The sequence below is a fragment of the Urocitellus parryii genome, chromosome 6 (genome assembly GCF_045843805.1).
Source record: "Urocitellus parryii isolate mUroPar1 chromosome 6, mUroPar1.hap1, whole genome shotgun sequence".
NCBI classification, from domain to species: domain Eukaryota; kingdom Metazoa; phylum Chordata; class Mammalia; order Rodentia; family Sciuridae; genus Urocitellus; species Urocitellus parryii.
The window spans coordinates 150,901,468-150,917,445 of NC_135536.1; the positions used below are offsets into that span (position 1 = coordinate 150,901,468).

General features: G+C 45.3%; 1 protein-coding gene across 1 annotated transcript in view; it reads left to right on the top strand.

The window, feature by feature from the left end:
* The window catches only part of Abhd12 (abhydrolase domain containing 12, lysophospholipase), a 79,891-nt gene that overhangs the window by 62,601 nt on the left and 1,312 nt on the right, over positions 1-15,978 (top strand). Inside the window, exons 4-12 of the mRNA XM_026393037.2 lie at positions 1,094-1,213; positions 4,481-4,511; positions 6,077-6,122; positions 8,022-8,151; positions 9,224-9,261; positions 9,602-9,681; positions 10,730-10,812; positions 13,317-13,395; positions 14,639-14,766. Coding sequence (XP_026248822.1) covers positions 1,094-1,213; positions 4,481-4,511; positions 6,077-6,122; positions 8,022-8,151; positions 9,224-9,261; positions 9,602-9,681; positions 10,730-10,812; positions 13,317-13,395; positions 14,639-14,766 — 735 coding nt within the window. The remainder of the gene's footprint in view (positions 1-1,093; positions 1,214-4,480; positions 4,512-6,076; positions 6,123-8,021; positions 8,152-9,223; positions 9,262-9,601; positions 9,682-10,729; positions 10,813-13,316; positions 13,396-14,638; positions 14,767-15,978) is intronic.

Here is a 15,978-nt window from a genome sequence, read left to right on the forward strand (position 1 = left end):
GCCTCAGGATATAACAGACTCCATTGACAACTGCCCTCACCATCATCTCATCAGTCAGCATCCTGAAAGAAAGGCTCAAGTGCCACCTGACAGCCATTCTTGGCCATCAGCTTAGAATGCCCATGTCAACAAGTTGAAGGAGAGGCCCAGAAATAGGACCTTTTCTGCTGCCTAGAAGCTTCCTAGAATTCTATCAGGAGCCCAAAGTTTGGGATAGACTGGCTTCTGGAAGCACCTCAGTTTCTAGCACTTTCAAAGTGGACCTACTATTCTGGAGGCTTGATTGTATGATTTATCATGGTAATTATAGTGGCCAGAATCACCCTGAAATGTGATCCTCTTGAATGGATTAGAGATGCAAACAAGATTTACAGAAAATTCTTATTAATTCAAATCGTCCCTGTTGATTAATAGTATTCAATTTGGCCTGAGTTAAAATTAACCTTAACCAGGTGCAGTAGCACATACCTATAATCCCACTAACTTAGGGGATGCTAAGGCAGGAGGATTGCAAATTCAAGGCTATCCTTAGCAACTTAGCAAGGCCTTAAGCAATTTAGCAAGACCCTATCTCAAAATCAACAATAAAAAGGATTATGGATTTAGCTCAGTGATAAAGTACCCCTGGGTTCAACCCCCCAGTACAAAAAAAAAAAAAAGTATCTCTCTGAAAGAGGAATTTGCTAAACAAACTAATGATCTCAGTTGACTGAGATCATGGAATGAGCCCAGTTGATTGTGAACATGTCTCTGCATCCCATGTTGTCCCAGCTCTGCTCCAGAATTCAGGCAGGCTCTTGCCTACAGAAATGGCTCCCCTACCTTGTTAATTGTTACCAGTACAAGCTTTTGAGGCCCATGGCCAATCAGGAAACACTTCTTCTGCAGCTGTTAGCATAAGCCTTCCAGCTTGCAGATCCTAGTTATTTATTCCACTGATGGGAAATGCTGCTGCCCTACTCTATCCTTGTGTAGGTAATGAGCTACTTTCTGCTTTCTGAGACTGGAGCTACCTCTGTAACCCTGCCTATAGTTAACTATTGTGTGCAGAAGAGGTATCTATCCATGCCACTCCCTCTGCTTCTGTCTCTAGGCATACCATCCCTGCTGTCTGGTGGAAGAATGCCCAAGGAAAGGACCAGATGTGGTATGAGGATGCCTTGGCTTCCAACCATCCCATCATTTTGTACCTGCATGGGAATGCAGGGACCAGGTGAGGTAAAGGAAACCACACAGACAGTGCATCCTCCCTGCAGAGCACATTTCCTTTCTGAATGTACTGCCCCCAGGCCACTAGGAGCAAAACTAGAGTCCTATAGATTGAGTTTACATTGCAATGAGTGAGAATGTCCCAAGAATGAAGAAAAAGGCAGAGTTCTTAGGGGTGGGGGAAGGCTGGAGTTTAAGTGAAGTTTACATGAGGCAGAACTTCTCCAACAGGCTCAGGCAGAACTATGTGCAAAGGACTAACAGGTCTGGTTTGCAAAGCATACCTCGCTCTGCTTCCTTGGAGACCACAGTGTTGAGCAACTGTGGGAAGCTGTGCCCAGTCAACTTATCTGAAGCCCATCCCTGGATTGAGATGGAGGAGGAGGCCACCCAGAGGGGGATGTTTCCTATTTCCTGCTATAATATTAAAGAACAAAATCCTGTCCCTGTGTAATTTAGGGAGAAGAATTTCTCAGAAGGAAGGAGGATGTGATAGTCACTCAGAGGAAGGGTCCTGATGACACTTGACAGTGGCTACAGTGCATCTTGGGGGAAATGTCTCCTGACCCCTTACCACTGTTTTTCTCTGTTTATTATCCCCATCTGAGATTGGCAGGCAGGTCTGTATTACGTGTGAGATAGCTTCAGGGTACAGACAGGGGCAGGAGAGAAGGCTGAAGGCAGAGGGCAGCCAGCAAAGACCCCAGCTAATGTAGGTGGATATGCCAGTCCTCTTGGGCTACCCATCATGGGATCAGCTCTCTGGAGGCAGCTCTGACACCAGCAATGCCAGCATGTCCTAACAGACTTGATGAAATACAAGGCCATATGGTTTTATCACAGATGCTTCTCATGAGTGAGTTTAACAGCTCATCCTTTGAACTGGAGTTGCTTTCCCCACCCAAAGACAGCTGATGCCCCTTCCACCACATGATGTTGTTCAGAAGAGCCTCTGTGGAGTGCCCACGATGGGGGAGGAAGGGAGATGCATTTTCTGTGTGAAGTATTGTTTGAGAACCCTAAAGTCACTGTTTCTGCTGCTTCCTTAGGTCACCTCTGACAGCCAGAAGGAGCTAGCAGGGAGGCAGTGTGCCCCCACAGGGCTGGGGTTGGGGTGGTTGAGGGGGAGGATATTTTATAGGCACAAGTATCAGAGAGAACAATAAAGAGCCCTTTCTAGAGAGAAAGCAGGCCTGGATGTCAGTACTGCAAAGCTGTGCAGAGGGTATTACAGAAAGGCCAAAAGCACAGCCCACAGGATGGTCTCTGTGCCAAGAACAGAGTGCTTGGCTATTGAGTCACGTGTGCCCAGTGCATTTTGTTCTCTTCTCTGTGTGGGACAAGCTACAGAGGGTTTCTCTTCTGCTTTCCAAAGAGCAAGTGGCTACAAACAGCTCTTGTAGCATCTTTCTATAAATAAGAAAACTATAGTTGGCAGTGAATAAGGCACAGTTCTGCAGTTCCAATCACATGGTTTAAAAAAAAAACAAAACAGACAAAGCCTGTCTGTAACTTCAGGTTTGAGAGGAAATGTGACTTTCAGTTTGTCACCCTCCAAAAACCACCTGTGTTACAGGTCCACCTGTATTCTGCCTGGTTCTGTCTGCACCCCTGTCCTCAGAGCCCCTTCTTTAACTAGATTCCCCCAGGGAAGACCTCCTAGAGGGTTTTGGGATCCATTAGTTTGCAGGATCACAGATCCAGATCACTTCCAGATCCTCTCAGCCCCTATTTCTTTCATTCATTCATTCATTCGTTTGTTTGTTTATTTATGCAGTACTGAGGGAACTCATGCCTGCTAGGAAGCCCTCTGCCACTGAGGTACATTCCCAGCCCCTTTTATTTTTTTTTATTTTGAGACATGATGTTGCTATATTACTGAAATTAGCCTTGAACTTATGGCATCAACCTCCTAAGTAGCTGGAATTCCAGGCATGCACCACCACACCTAGCAGCCCTTTTTCCTCTTAACTTTATAGAAGGAATTGAGCAAACAGCTACCATGAACTCTTCCAAATTTAACTAAAAACATTTTATAGTATTTATTCCTGATCTTGGAACCATTCCTTTTTATTTTTCCTTCTGCTGTATATTGGCTTTCCTCCATTTCATCATTGTTTCCCTGCAACGTTACTGTGCCACCACCACAGCCATATACTAGAAATGGACTCACTGATGCTTGTTGATCCCTGTTGTGGGGTCTATCCACTGCAATAGCTGAACAACTGGACAGAAAATGGAATGAGGGATAAATGGTCATTATACAGAGAAGTACAAATATGTGAAACATTTAGTGCACTGAGCCTTAGAAATGAGAGATGCTTCAAAAGCTGAGGTGTGCTGGAGAGGGGCTGGAAGCCTGCCATCCCCACATACTATTGTGAGAGGCAAGGTTCTCCTGATGAAATATTGCCAGGTCACAGTGGTACATGTCTCTGTGTCTACAGGTGGGGCAAACGTGGGTGAGGAGACATCAGTACAGGCTGGCCATAGCAGTAGGCTGGCCTTAGCACAAGGTAGGGGGAGCCAAGAGATGAGGACAGGGAGCCTCTGCTAAGCAGAGCACTGACTATCTGCTGAGTCCTAAGGAAATGTGGAGTAGGACAAAAAGGTACCCATCCAGGTTTCGTTGGGGGCACAGCTCTGGATGCTACAGTCCTTGGATGCTAGAAAGCTAGGGAGGGGCTAGATGACAGGGGTAGGAGCAAGTGTGGGCTTGTTCTGTTTCCTTTTGTGTCTTTTTAGTATATGTGCTGCCGAAGCGAGCACTCCTTTTGTGTCTTTTGAATGTGGAGCTATAGGTATGCATTTCCTATTAAAAATAAAAGTACCTAACAATAATTAAAATAATTCAATAATTTAAAAATGCTCCTCAGCCAGGCACAGTGACCCATGCCTGTAATCACAGCAGCTCGGTAAGCGGGAGAATCACAAGTTCCAGGCCAGTTTCAGCAACTTAATGAGGCCCAAAGCAAATTAGCAAGGCATTGTCTCAACATAAAAAATAAAAAGGGCTGAGGATATTGCTCAGTGGTTAACCACCTCTGAGTTCAATCCCCAGTACCAAAAAAATTTTTAAAAGTCAGTACTGCCAGAGGCAAGATTGAGGCCACTTAGGAAACCTGAGAAGGATTAAGAGAACCAAGAAAAAGATCATCTGTCCAGTATAGGTCCCTCCTTGGAATGGGTTTGGGATCCCAGACCCTCCAGGATTGACTTGGACATCATTCTCTGAGGTGGGGCACTAACACCCACTTCCTGTTCCTTTCAGAGGAGGCGACCACCGGGTGGAGCTCTATAAGGTAAGTGTCCACAGCTCGCTGGCCAGAACGAGCAGTACTGTTTTATTCCAGGAGGCAGAAACAGAGGGAATCACTTGAATTAATAACTTGTAACGGTAGATGTGCTATATGGTAGTGCCTGGCTGATTTTACCAGGGTTTTTCCCATTATGCTGCCTCTAACTGGCCTCTAAAATCAGAATCCATGCACTTTGTGAATCATCTCCTAACTATTGGCAAAGTGTTTAAAAGGTATTTAATTTTTTTGTTTTATTGGTACTAGGGATTGAACCCAGGGACTCTCTACTACTGAACTGCATCCCCAGTTCTTTTATTTTTTATTTTGAGGTAAGGTCTCACTAAGTTGCTGAGGCTAGCCTTGAATTTTCAATCTTCCTGCTTCAGCCTTTTTCCAAGTCTCTGGAATTACAGGTGTGAACCACCATGCCTGGCTTGTTTGGGGTTTTTAATGTTTACTTATTTATTTTTTGAGTGCCCTGGATTGACCATCCCTTGCCTTCTCTCAGGGGAATGTTTTCATCTGCTAACAGGGCAGAAAGGAACATCTGCAGAGGTGTGGACCAAGTCAGGAAAGGCAAGTGCCAGAGAAATTACCAGTGCACTTGAGGTTTCTATCATGGAAGTAACTCTCCCTGACCAGGTGCAGGAGGCATGCTGTGTTGTGCTCTGGATGCTGGCTCTGCACGGGGCTGGGAATGGGCAGGAAGTACCAGGCTGCCTGGGAGAATGGCACCAGATCTTCCCAAATACAGGGAAGTGGCAAGTAGCTGTGGGTAATGGTAGTGGCATAGCAGCCTCCACATTGCTCTGTTTACACCCCAACCAGGGCACAGAATGATGCCTGGAGGCATAGCTCTGGATACTACAGTCCCTGGATGCTGGAAAGCTAGGGAGGGGCTAGATGGCAGGGATAGGAGCAAGTGTGGGCTTGCTCTGTTTCCTTTTGTGTCTTTTGAATGTAGAGCTATAGGTATGCATTTCCTATTAAAAATAAAAGTACCTAACAATAATTAAAATAATTCAATAATTTAAAAATGTTCCCCAGTCAGGCACAGCGGCCCATGTCTATAATCACAACAGAAAAGGTCAGCTGGTCTATAGGGATTTTTAAATAACTAGTCATGATAAAAAAATTCAACAAAACCACAAAATTATGAGTGATGCTGGGTTGCAGTAAGTGTCCTCAGATGGGGTCTCCATGCTGTGGATTTCTCTTCTGTATGTCTGCTGTTGTGCTGGGTTGTTAAAGCTCTTTGGCAGCACCTGAGAGCTGTCTGCCCACAAGGAGGCTGACACTGAGCTATCCTGCAGCATGAACAGAGTGCTGTACTGGGTGCTTCAGCCATCTAAGCAGCAGAAGACGTGCCCTTTCCATGTTCCTTAGGCAAAGGAAGTCAGCACATCCTGCACTAGCAGATCCAAGCAGGAGTCAGTCTGCATGTTATGAAGACTCCACTGTGTACAAGGCACAAAGACAGAACTCTGGATGGGCTTAGAAGAGACAAGTTGTCCTCAATCAGAGATGCTTGGATTTGTTGCCAAAGATGTGTATTTTTCACATTTCAGGTGCTGAGTTCCCTCGGTTACCATGTGGTCACCTTTGACTACAGAGGTGAGATTTGAGAGTGCATCTGTGCACATTCCCACTTCTCCTAATCGTATCTAATGGACATGCTTGCTCTAAGAGCCTATAGGTCTGGCAGCTTGCTTTTGTTGGTCTATGACCTGTGACAATTGTAACCATGTCAAGGGTGGTGAAGGCTTTGGGTCTTTTCTGATGTGGGTCCAGAGAAATGACTTTTCTGGCAAAGCCCCTGACAGATACCTGAGAACACCTGGTAAGATAGGCGCTGGCATCTGGAAACCCCAACATGTGTCCCAGCAACATTTAAATGAAAAAAACATTGCCTTTGTTTTTTCTTTTTCTTAACTGGATTCAAACTCTCCCCAAGCTGGAAATTAGGCAAATTTTATGCTCAGCAGCAGAGCCAGCCTTGTGAAGTAATAGAAATAGGAAATAAAATCATTAAGAAAGAAAACCAATTCTTCTGTACCCTCAGCACTTCTTTCTGTTTTGAATGAATCAGGTTTTGCTAGTAGACAAATCAAGAATCCACAGTTTGGGCTGGGGATGTGGCTCAAGCGGTAGCGCGCTCGCCTGGCATGCGTGCGGCCCGGGTTCGATCCTCAGCACCACATACCAACAAAGATGTTGTGTCCACCGATAACTAAAAAATAAATATTAAAAATTCTCTCTCTCTCTCTCTCTCCTCTCTCACTCTCTCTCAAAAAAAAAAAAATAAGAATCCACAGTTTGATGTACGTTACAAATATTCTACCTTAACAAGCAGTAGAAGTGCTTTGTATCAACAGTAAAAAGCCAATTTAAAAGAATACTCTTCCATATTTGGAAGAGCTTGGAAAGTAGTTCACTTTATCATCCTTTCCTCTTCCTGTTACATGCTGGACATCTTAGGATAACAATAAGGGGCCACTTCCTCTTTGTTCACCACCCTGTATGGCTGTCATGAAAAGCACCCCACAACACCTTCTCTTTTCAGTTCTTACTGCATCTCTGCATTTCTGAGTAGTATGAGTGACCCCCTAGTTCCACCTTTGACTATTTTTCTGTCTCTCTATTCCTGTCTCGATGGACCACCTCCATATTTCTGTCACTCCTCTCTCTCTCCTTCTACTTCCATATTCCTATGTCCCTGTCACCCACAGGGTGTCTTGAGTCTTCAGACTTACCCTGTCCTTCCTCACCCCTCCTTCCTCTGAGGTCAGGGAGCCTTTTCCTTCTGTCCTTTTGCATTAACTGGGGTTTGCTTATGCAGCAGGACCAGCTCTTCTGAACCTGGTAGTGCTTTCATTTCATTTGATGATGACTCACTGCTGAACTGCTAGAAAGACAATTGCACTTAACCTTTGCAGGAGATGGGAGGAGGAGCAGTTGGGGAGGATCAGAGTTGCCTTGAGCCTGGAAATCCTCCTTCCTATTCCAGCTCTGCTTTTCTTCAGACCTTGGGCAGGATAGGCTCTTCCTGGCTGGGTCTGTCAGCATTCCTTCTTGAACTAGCCCCACCACTGGGCTTAAGTGTTGGAAGGTTAGTCTCCCATCAGGGAAAGGAAGGAGGAGAGCCTCTGGCCTGGCCTTAGAGATGCCCATACTTGTAGGCAGCCCTTTCAGGGTATGTGTCTGAGGTTCTGGCATGTATTTTGTTGACTCTGTTCTGTTAGTCACCAAGTATGCAGCCCACCTACTTAGAATGACTGGAAACCTCTGGTTTGTCCAGTCATCGGGGGACAGGAAAGATCACTGCCAGGCCCTCCCATCTTCCCTCACCAGTGCTGGAGGGTAAGTGAGGGCCTCTCCCTCCCCTAACACCCAGTCTGCCAGCAATGTGGGTGGGACCAAAGGCATTCAGCAGACAGCTTCTCTACTGTCGCTCTCCTGGTTTCATGATTTGCCTTTGACTTCCTTCTCCTACCTGCTGTTCCTCTCTTGCAGGTTGGGGTGACTCAGTAGGAACACCATCGGAGCGGGGCATGACATATGATGCACTCCACGTTTTTGACTGGATCAAAGCAAGGAGTGGTGACAACCCTGTGTATATTTGGGGCCATTCCCTGGGCACTGGGTAAGAGCTTCCAGCAGGAGTGAACTTTAGTGGACTTCCAGGTGACACTCCAGCCTGGGATCTGAAAAGAGCCCCTGGCCTTGAGGATGCCTCTGACCCTGAGACACCATCAGTCTCAACAATCCTGATTCCTGGTACCTGTAGTGGAGGGTAAAGCACCACAGAGTACCTCAAAGGGACTGAACTGCTATAACTCTGTATCCCAGGAAGTACCTTAGGACAAACAGGGGTAGTTGTAACAGAGTCGAATATCTCTGCAGAGGGCCCTCACCCAGTGCAAATGGAACAATGCTCCTGCTGTGCGGGTACTAGGGCTTTGTGTCAGATATGACTTTGAAGAGCATGGGCAGGCCATCAAGTCCAAGTGTGCAAGCTAGAAATGTTATTAAGCAGCTTTGCCATTTAGACACCAAAAAGTGTAGGGGAGGAGCAATGTGTTGTCTGCATCCTAAATCTGCCAAGACAGGAAGCATCCTAAGTCCATTTGTGTACAACCTGAATTGCTTCTGCTGATGCAAGGTCTAGGATATTTCTGAAAGGAGCCTTCTGTAGCTGCCCCTCTTCCTTCCACCTTTTCCTTCAGAGACAGTGACTTGGCCTTTTCTCAGCTCTTGCTCCTCACTTGGACTGCATCCTGTAGGTTGGAAGTATGTAGTGCAGAGCCCCTATTCCTTTTGGAAAATGATTAGTGTGCCTCATGGCAGGCCCTAATGCAGGGACACCAACTATTCCTGTGACTGTCTACGTGGACCTGCCCTGTGTGATCCTGGGATGGTGATAGGCCCCTGGTCCTTGTTGGTGATTAATACTGCCATCTCCAGGAAGGGTGCATGCAGACCCCAATCTCCTCCCCACTGACAGGGTGGGAGTCAAAGGCACCTTGTCAGAGGGGTCAGCAGGTGGCCTGTGCCCTCCTCCTTGGAGACATTTTATTACCCCTACTCTGCCTTGAAACCCCATCATTAGTTTCTCAGGTCCCAGAGCTTCTCTGAATGTTCTCCAGGATCAGGACAATCTCATCAAAACAATTTTGGTCATAATTCAACTGAACTGTATTTTTCTTTCTTTCTAGGGTGGCGACAAATCTAGTACGGCGCCTCTGTGAGCGAGGTACAGACCTCTGCTGCCCTGAGCTGGGCCCCTCATCCTAACAATTAGCATTCCAGCACCTACTGCAAGTTCTTGAGGATGCCAGGGCTGGCCAGCAAGCAGCACAGTGATGGCACTAGCTGGGCATCAAGGGTGGAGATTCTGGGTTGACCCAAGCCTCCCATAGGATGCTTGGAAGCCACCTGGGGCCCCCTCGTGGGCACCCCCCACACCTGACTGACAGGGGTGGATTGCCATATGGAAGAGATGCCCCTTAGACTTACTGTCCCATCAGGGGAACTCTCACATGGAGCCTTCACCTGGGCCACTCAGACCTTTGTTTGTGATTTTGTTTATCTAGAGACACCTCCAGATGCCCTTATATTGGAATCTCCATTCACTAATATCCGAGAAGAAGCAAAGAGCCATCCATTTTCAGTGGTAAGTGCAGATTTTATTAAAAACTAAATTTTTTTCATTATTAAGATAATTACTATAACATATAAAAGTAGCTAAGTGGATAATTACAAATAAGAATAATAATTATAAAAATATAATTTAAATATTCTCATGAATACAGATTTCATTAAAAAATGAATCCTAGTTCTAGGCACTGGCCTGCCTGCAGAGCTTCCCAGAAAACTCATAACTTTGCAGCCAAGTAGGATGGAAGAGTTGGATTGTTGAAGGGCAGCTGGCCGCCAGGAGGCCTTCCCATGTGGTCTCATTACTTGCATAGTACTGTTGCCCACGTGTTGTCACTGCCCACCATGTTGCTATTAAGCAAGCCTGTGGGGCTCAACCCAGGCTGAGGCAGATGTCCTGGCTCCCACCCCAGGGATGGAGCTGGTGGGTATCCAGTACTCTCTGCTTGGGAGCCAGGCAGGGTGGATTGGGGAGTCTGGCCTCCCCATCATGTCTTTGTGTGAAACCCATGTAACTCTCACTGGAGATTCCAGGGTGAATTAGCCCTTGTGTCTCTCACTATCTGTGACTGAAGCCTTGGACCCTTCTAATAAATTCTGATCCCTTATTCTCTCCTTCCTACTGTGCATTCTGAGCCCTGTGTTTTGGACCACCTTGATCTCAAGCAGCTGCAGAAGCCTTTTATTTTGTCTTAATTTCTGAAATTGCATTTTCTCTGAAATTGCATGAGGAAAGCAGCCACAGACCTTCATTTTCTTGGAGATGGCAGCCCTCGTGTCTATGGGAAGTGTGGCTTCTGAACTGGATTTTGGTGACAGCACTGAGGTGCAGGAGCCCCATTTGCAGGCAGCTCCTGCTATAGCCTGTTTATGGGCCTGGTGGGTTAGTTTTCTGCCCCTAATCACAAAGCAGGGGGTAGGAGTTGTCCCCTCTGCTACAGAGATAGGTATTTAAGGGTATTATATTGTAAATTCCTGAACTTAAACTGAGTGCTTGACCTTTTTGCCTTCCACATAAATATCTTAATAAGTTCTTATGAAAATGGTTTCCATCTTGTCTTCAGATATATCGATACTTTCCTGGGTTTGACTGGTTCTTCCTGGATCCCATTACAAGCAGTGGAATTAAGTTTGCAAATGATGAAAAGTAAGTATTGTGGTTGACTGACTAATTTAGGAAAACACCAGGAACCCCCTAGATAAGCCTCATTTGTCACATTACCCAACTAAAGTGGAATTCAGGATATTTAGTGTTGTTCTAACAAAACTGATCTTTAAAAAGGGAAAGCCTGGGCTGGGGATGTGGCTCAAGTAGTAGCGTGCTCGCCTAGCATGCGTGAGGCACTGGGTTTGATTCTCAGCACCACATAAAAATAAAAATAAAGATATTGTGTCCACCTAAAACTAAAAAAAATAAATATTAAAAAAAAATTTTAAAAAGGGAAAGACTGCAAGAAAAAGAAATAGAAATTTTAAAAGACTATAAAATTAAAGCAAAATTAAAATAGCATATATTTAAGTGACTGCCTCAGCAATTTGATATGTGTTTGGTAATAGAAAGATATTATAAAGTTTATTATTAAAAATATTTCTTTTGTGTTTATGGTATGGGGGCGAGAGAGGGGAGATGAACCCAGGGCCTTGTGCATGCCAGGCAAATGTTCTGCCACTGAGTTAAATCCCCAGCATTTTTAAAATTTTGAGATGGGGTCTCACTAAATTGCTCAGGCTGGTCTCAAACTTGCAATCCTACTGCCTAAGCCTCCTGGGTAGCTGAGATTAAAGACCAACTATTAAAAATATTTCTATTAGTAAAACACAATTATGTATTTCTAGTTAAGGGCTCTTTCTTTAAAACAAAAATTGAATATTCTTGTTGAGGCGTTTCATTAAACCACTTTCAGATTCTATTGACATTGTCTTTAAGAATTTTCTGTTTCATGGATTTTAATTTCTTAAAAAAAGAGAAAAAGAATAAACCTTAACCTTATCTAAATATACAGTTAATATTCAACAATCTACATTTGGAAACAGAATATATAAAATTACAGCATTTTTTCTCTTCAAGTATATATTCTTTTTAAAAAATTTATTTTTGAGTTGGACACAATAGTTTTGTTTATTTTATGTGGTTCTGAGGATCGAACCCAGGGCCTCGAATGTGCTAGGCAAGCATTCTACCGTTGAGCAACAACCCCAGCCCTCAAGTATATATTTTGAGTCTCAGAACAAAATAAAATTTTAGCAAATATTACAGGCAAAATATCCTGCTTGTTTGTAAGTATTGTTTTAGAACTTAAAAAATATATACCTGAATAAACTGGATTCCTTCTTAAAATATAAAAGTGAGTACTATGCCTCAGCAAGCTACTTTTGGCCCTTACCCTCACATGTGGATTCTGTGGTACCATGACCCATGGGACTCCAGCCCATATCACTGGAAGTCAGGGGCCCAACCTCATGTGCAGTCAAGCTTTCTGAGTAGGGTCCATACCAAGTACTTCCTGCTTTCTCGAGGAACCTCAGGTTGAAGGGACTCACACACTCGAAACACTCTACCATGAAACAGGAATATATGGTGTAGCCCTGACAGGATATAGATTATGCAAGAGGCTGCATGTCTGTGGGTGACAATCTCTCCCCAGTCTGGGTGCTGCTGCAAGTTCCAGGACAGCACCAGCATTGCCCTTGTGGAAGACACGTCCCTACTGGGGACTCGAGCCAGGCACCAGGGCACATGCCTGTAAGTTCAGTTACTCGGGACCTGAAGCAAGAGAATAACAAGTTCAAGTTTAGCCGAGGCAATTCAGCAAAACCCTGTCAAAAAGGGCTTGGGGGTTTGACCTAGTGATAGAGAAGTCCTGTGTTCAATCCCCAGTACCACATACACACACAAAAAAAGATGGAGACTGTAGTCAGCAGCCACCTCAGTGTTGGACTGACAGGAGAGTTCAGACCCTGTCCAATCCTGGGAGTTTGTCCCTTTTGTTACATGGTTTGTTAAAGGGATCTGGCTCTATTGAACCTTCTGAAATTTTAATTTATAAACATTTAGAGCTGGAGTGACCTTAAATGTCATTTACACCAAAGATAAAAGATATTGACTTTTTCTACCAACATGTATTCATAGTAACATTCATTTGCAGTAACTTCTTTTTAAAAAAAAAAAAAGAGAGAATTTTAATATTTATTTTTAGTTTTCGGCAGACACAACATCTTTGTTTGTATGTGGTGCTGAGGATGGAACCCGGGCCGCACGCATGCCAGGCGAGCGCGCTACCGCTTGAGCCACATCCCCAGCCCTGCAGTAACTTCTTGGCCCATGTAAATTATTCAGTTCATAAGTATTTTTTGTAACTTTTAAAGAACATGCAAACTGGCAAAATAAACATTCTCAATTTTTAGAAAATACTCAGGGGCAAAATTTGGGGAATGAATTGATCTCTAAATTTAATTGACACTTATCCCCTAACTGGAATACATATTGATTTAAAGAAAAAAACTAATAAATTATCTTTTCATTTTCTAGTAAAGACATACCTGTTAAGAACCACAGTAAAACCTAAACCCAGATCCCTGCCTTGGTGGAGGGTCCAGACAACGCCACCCTCTCCCCAGTCTATAGCTGGTCCTCTTTCTCTCCCTCCACAGTGTGAAGCACATCTCCTGTCCCCTGCTTATCCTGCATGCTGAAGATGACCCCGTCGTGCCCTTCCAGCTTGGCAGAAAGGTGGGTGTCCTGGGCTTGTGCCCCAGCATGTGGGACTGGACATGGGCAGACAGGGAAGAAGTGGGCTCAGGCCATGTTAGCCTCAGAGACCACTTTGTCCTTGCTGTATCCCCTCCACATCTTTTCAGAAGGGCATGAGAGGTCTGGTAGCAGAGTATGGGTTGGGGCCAGACTACCGATGCTTCCCACATGAGGAACTATGAAAAATAAATGAATAACTAATGGGTCCCCACACTGGGATTCTTCTCAAGTGGAGAGCTATCCATGTTCAAGAGCCAAGGCCAACTTGGGACTTGGTCAGGAGGACTCCTCAGTTATGAGCTGATGGGGAAAGACCCTGAATAATGAGGATCCCCAACCTCAAAGCAGAGGTCCTAGCTGGTAGAACTAATACAGAAACTTCTAGTCTGTTTTCTTGCCTTTGGGATGAGACTTATATGAGAAGAATTCTGTGTTATATGTGTTGCCTCAGCATTGGTTTTTGCTGACTTTGCTGCCAGGAAGCAGGGTTAGACTTGTGGGAAGGAGTGGGCTAGACAGTACTGCATAGGCACAGCAATGGGAAGAGGCAAGGGGAATCTGGAGGGATGAGTGCTGGGCTTCACTGGCAGATTCAGCCCCATGCTCAGAACATTTTTTGCCTGGAAAAGCCTCTACCCACATATGAGCTCCATAAAGTGCACAGATAATGAAGTCATGTAGGAGGACACAAAGCTGCCCAGAAGTGTACACTCAGACCCATGCACCCCCAGCCATCTACAGAAAAGGAGGGAGGGAGCTGAGACGGGACAAATTATGAGCCAGATTGTTGATTGGCCTTGACCCAGGAACACACAGCTAAGCCTGAGAAGCACACTCTCCATCCCAGGGTTCTCCTCACCCGCTACCATTGCATCATCCCTGCCATTGTCCAGCTAGCTGCTCCCTTGAGGACCAGCTGAGGGCAGTCTGGGAAGCAAGAACAGAGAAAAGGTCTTGAACAGTAGGCTTGCTGAAGATGAGGAGCAAAGCCTAAGGTCTGGCTCCTCTCAGCTCAAGCCCTGTTCCCTAAGTCCACTGCCCCAACCCATGGCTGTGACCAGCAGCAGCGGCAAAAGTGTACATGAGAGCTTGGGATGTTCTTTGGTGGAAGCAGCCAGACTGGTCTTTTTGGAGGAGAGGCTGCAGGCAGGTCTCCCTCAGGTCCTGGGCCTCCATGCCAGGTGCCATCTCTGGGCTCTGAACCATCTCTCCCTCCCTCCAGCTCTATAACATTGCTGCACCATCTCGAAGCTTCCGAGACTTCAAAGTTCAGTTTATCCCCTTTCATTCAGACCTTGGCTACAGGCACAAATACATCTACAAGAGCCCCGAGCTTCCACGGATACTGAGGTAAGACCTTCTCTTCTCACCTAGGGACCTCATCTGGGGAGTAGTGGCTCATGCCTTGGGCATGCAGCCTGTGGCAGCCACTGAAGTTGTTTGAGGAGCTCAATGGGGCCCAGAGCCAGAATAACTTAAGAGCCTTCTATTAACATCACAGAAGGGTTGGAAAGTTTATGTTCTCTCCATCTTGGACTGCACCCATGCTCAGAGGAGTGGGTGATCTTCCCATTGTAAAGGTCATACAGGACCATGAGAACATACATAGGGCAGCACACAAGTCCGTTCCCAGCTCACAGATGGCCACACATATATAGGAGCACTCAAATACATATCTGCCACTGCCTCAAGCTCTTCAAAAGCCTGACCCCAGCTACTGTTCAAGGAGATGCTGTGTTCCTGGATGCCTCAACGTGGCCAGAATCTTTGATAGAACAGGGACTGTACCTCAGAGAACAGAGCCCAAATATGAGAGTGAGGCCTTGGCAGTGGTGACAAAGGGCAGAGTTTGGAATGGACCAAACTACCCCTTCACTTATGCTTCTGTCTAGATTGCTGCCCAGCCTCACCTTCCTGTCAAAGGACACAGGCTGCTGGGCATGATGATACATGCCTGTAATCCCAGCAACTCGGGAGGCTGAGGCAGGAAGATCACAGATTCAAGGCCAGCCTCAGCCTCTTAGGCCCTAAGTTACTTAGCAAGAACCTGCTTCAAAATAAAAAATTTAAAAAACGTCTGGGGATGTAGATCAGTAATAAAGTACCCCTAGATTCCATCCCCAGTACTAAAAACAAAGAATAGACAGGCCCCAACACCAGCCATGTGACTTCAAGCAAGATGCTAAATTTCTCTGTGCACGAGACAGTCAGAGGATGATGTGTAGTGCTTAAATGGAGCATTGGGCTGCATAGAGTCTGCTGTCGCTGTTAATAATAGGGTAATTTTTGCTGTTTTGTGCCAGTAGGCTTTGAGAAGTAGGTCACAGTGATAGTTTCTTCCTGCAGTGACTAAAATTGCTTGCCTGAATCAACTCTAGGGAGGTATAACTCATGTGTAATTCTACTTCCAACTTCAGCTCCTCTCTAGCTGCCTTTGAGAGTTCCCGAGGCAAAGTTGCATTTCTTTAAAGGATTATCATCCTTTGCCACTGGGATATGAGACCTAAGAAAGTATAGATTTGCTTCAGGGTTGTAATTTTTTTCCATTTTAAAAGGAATTAT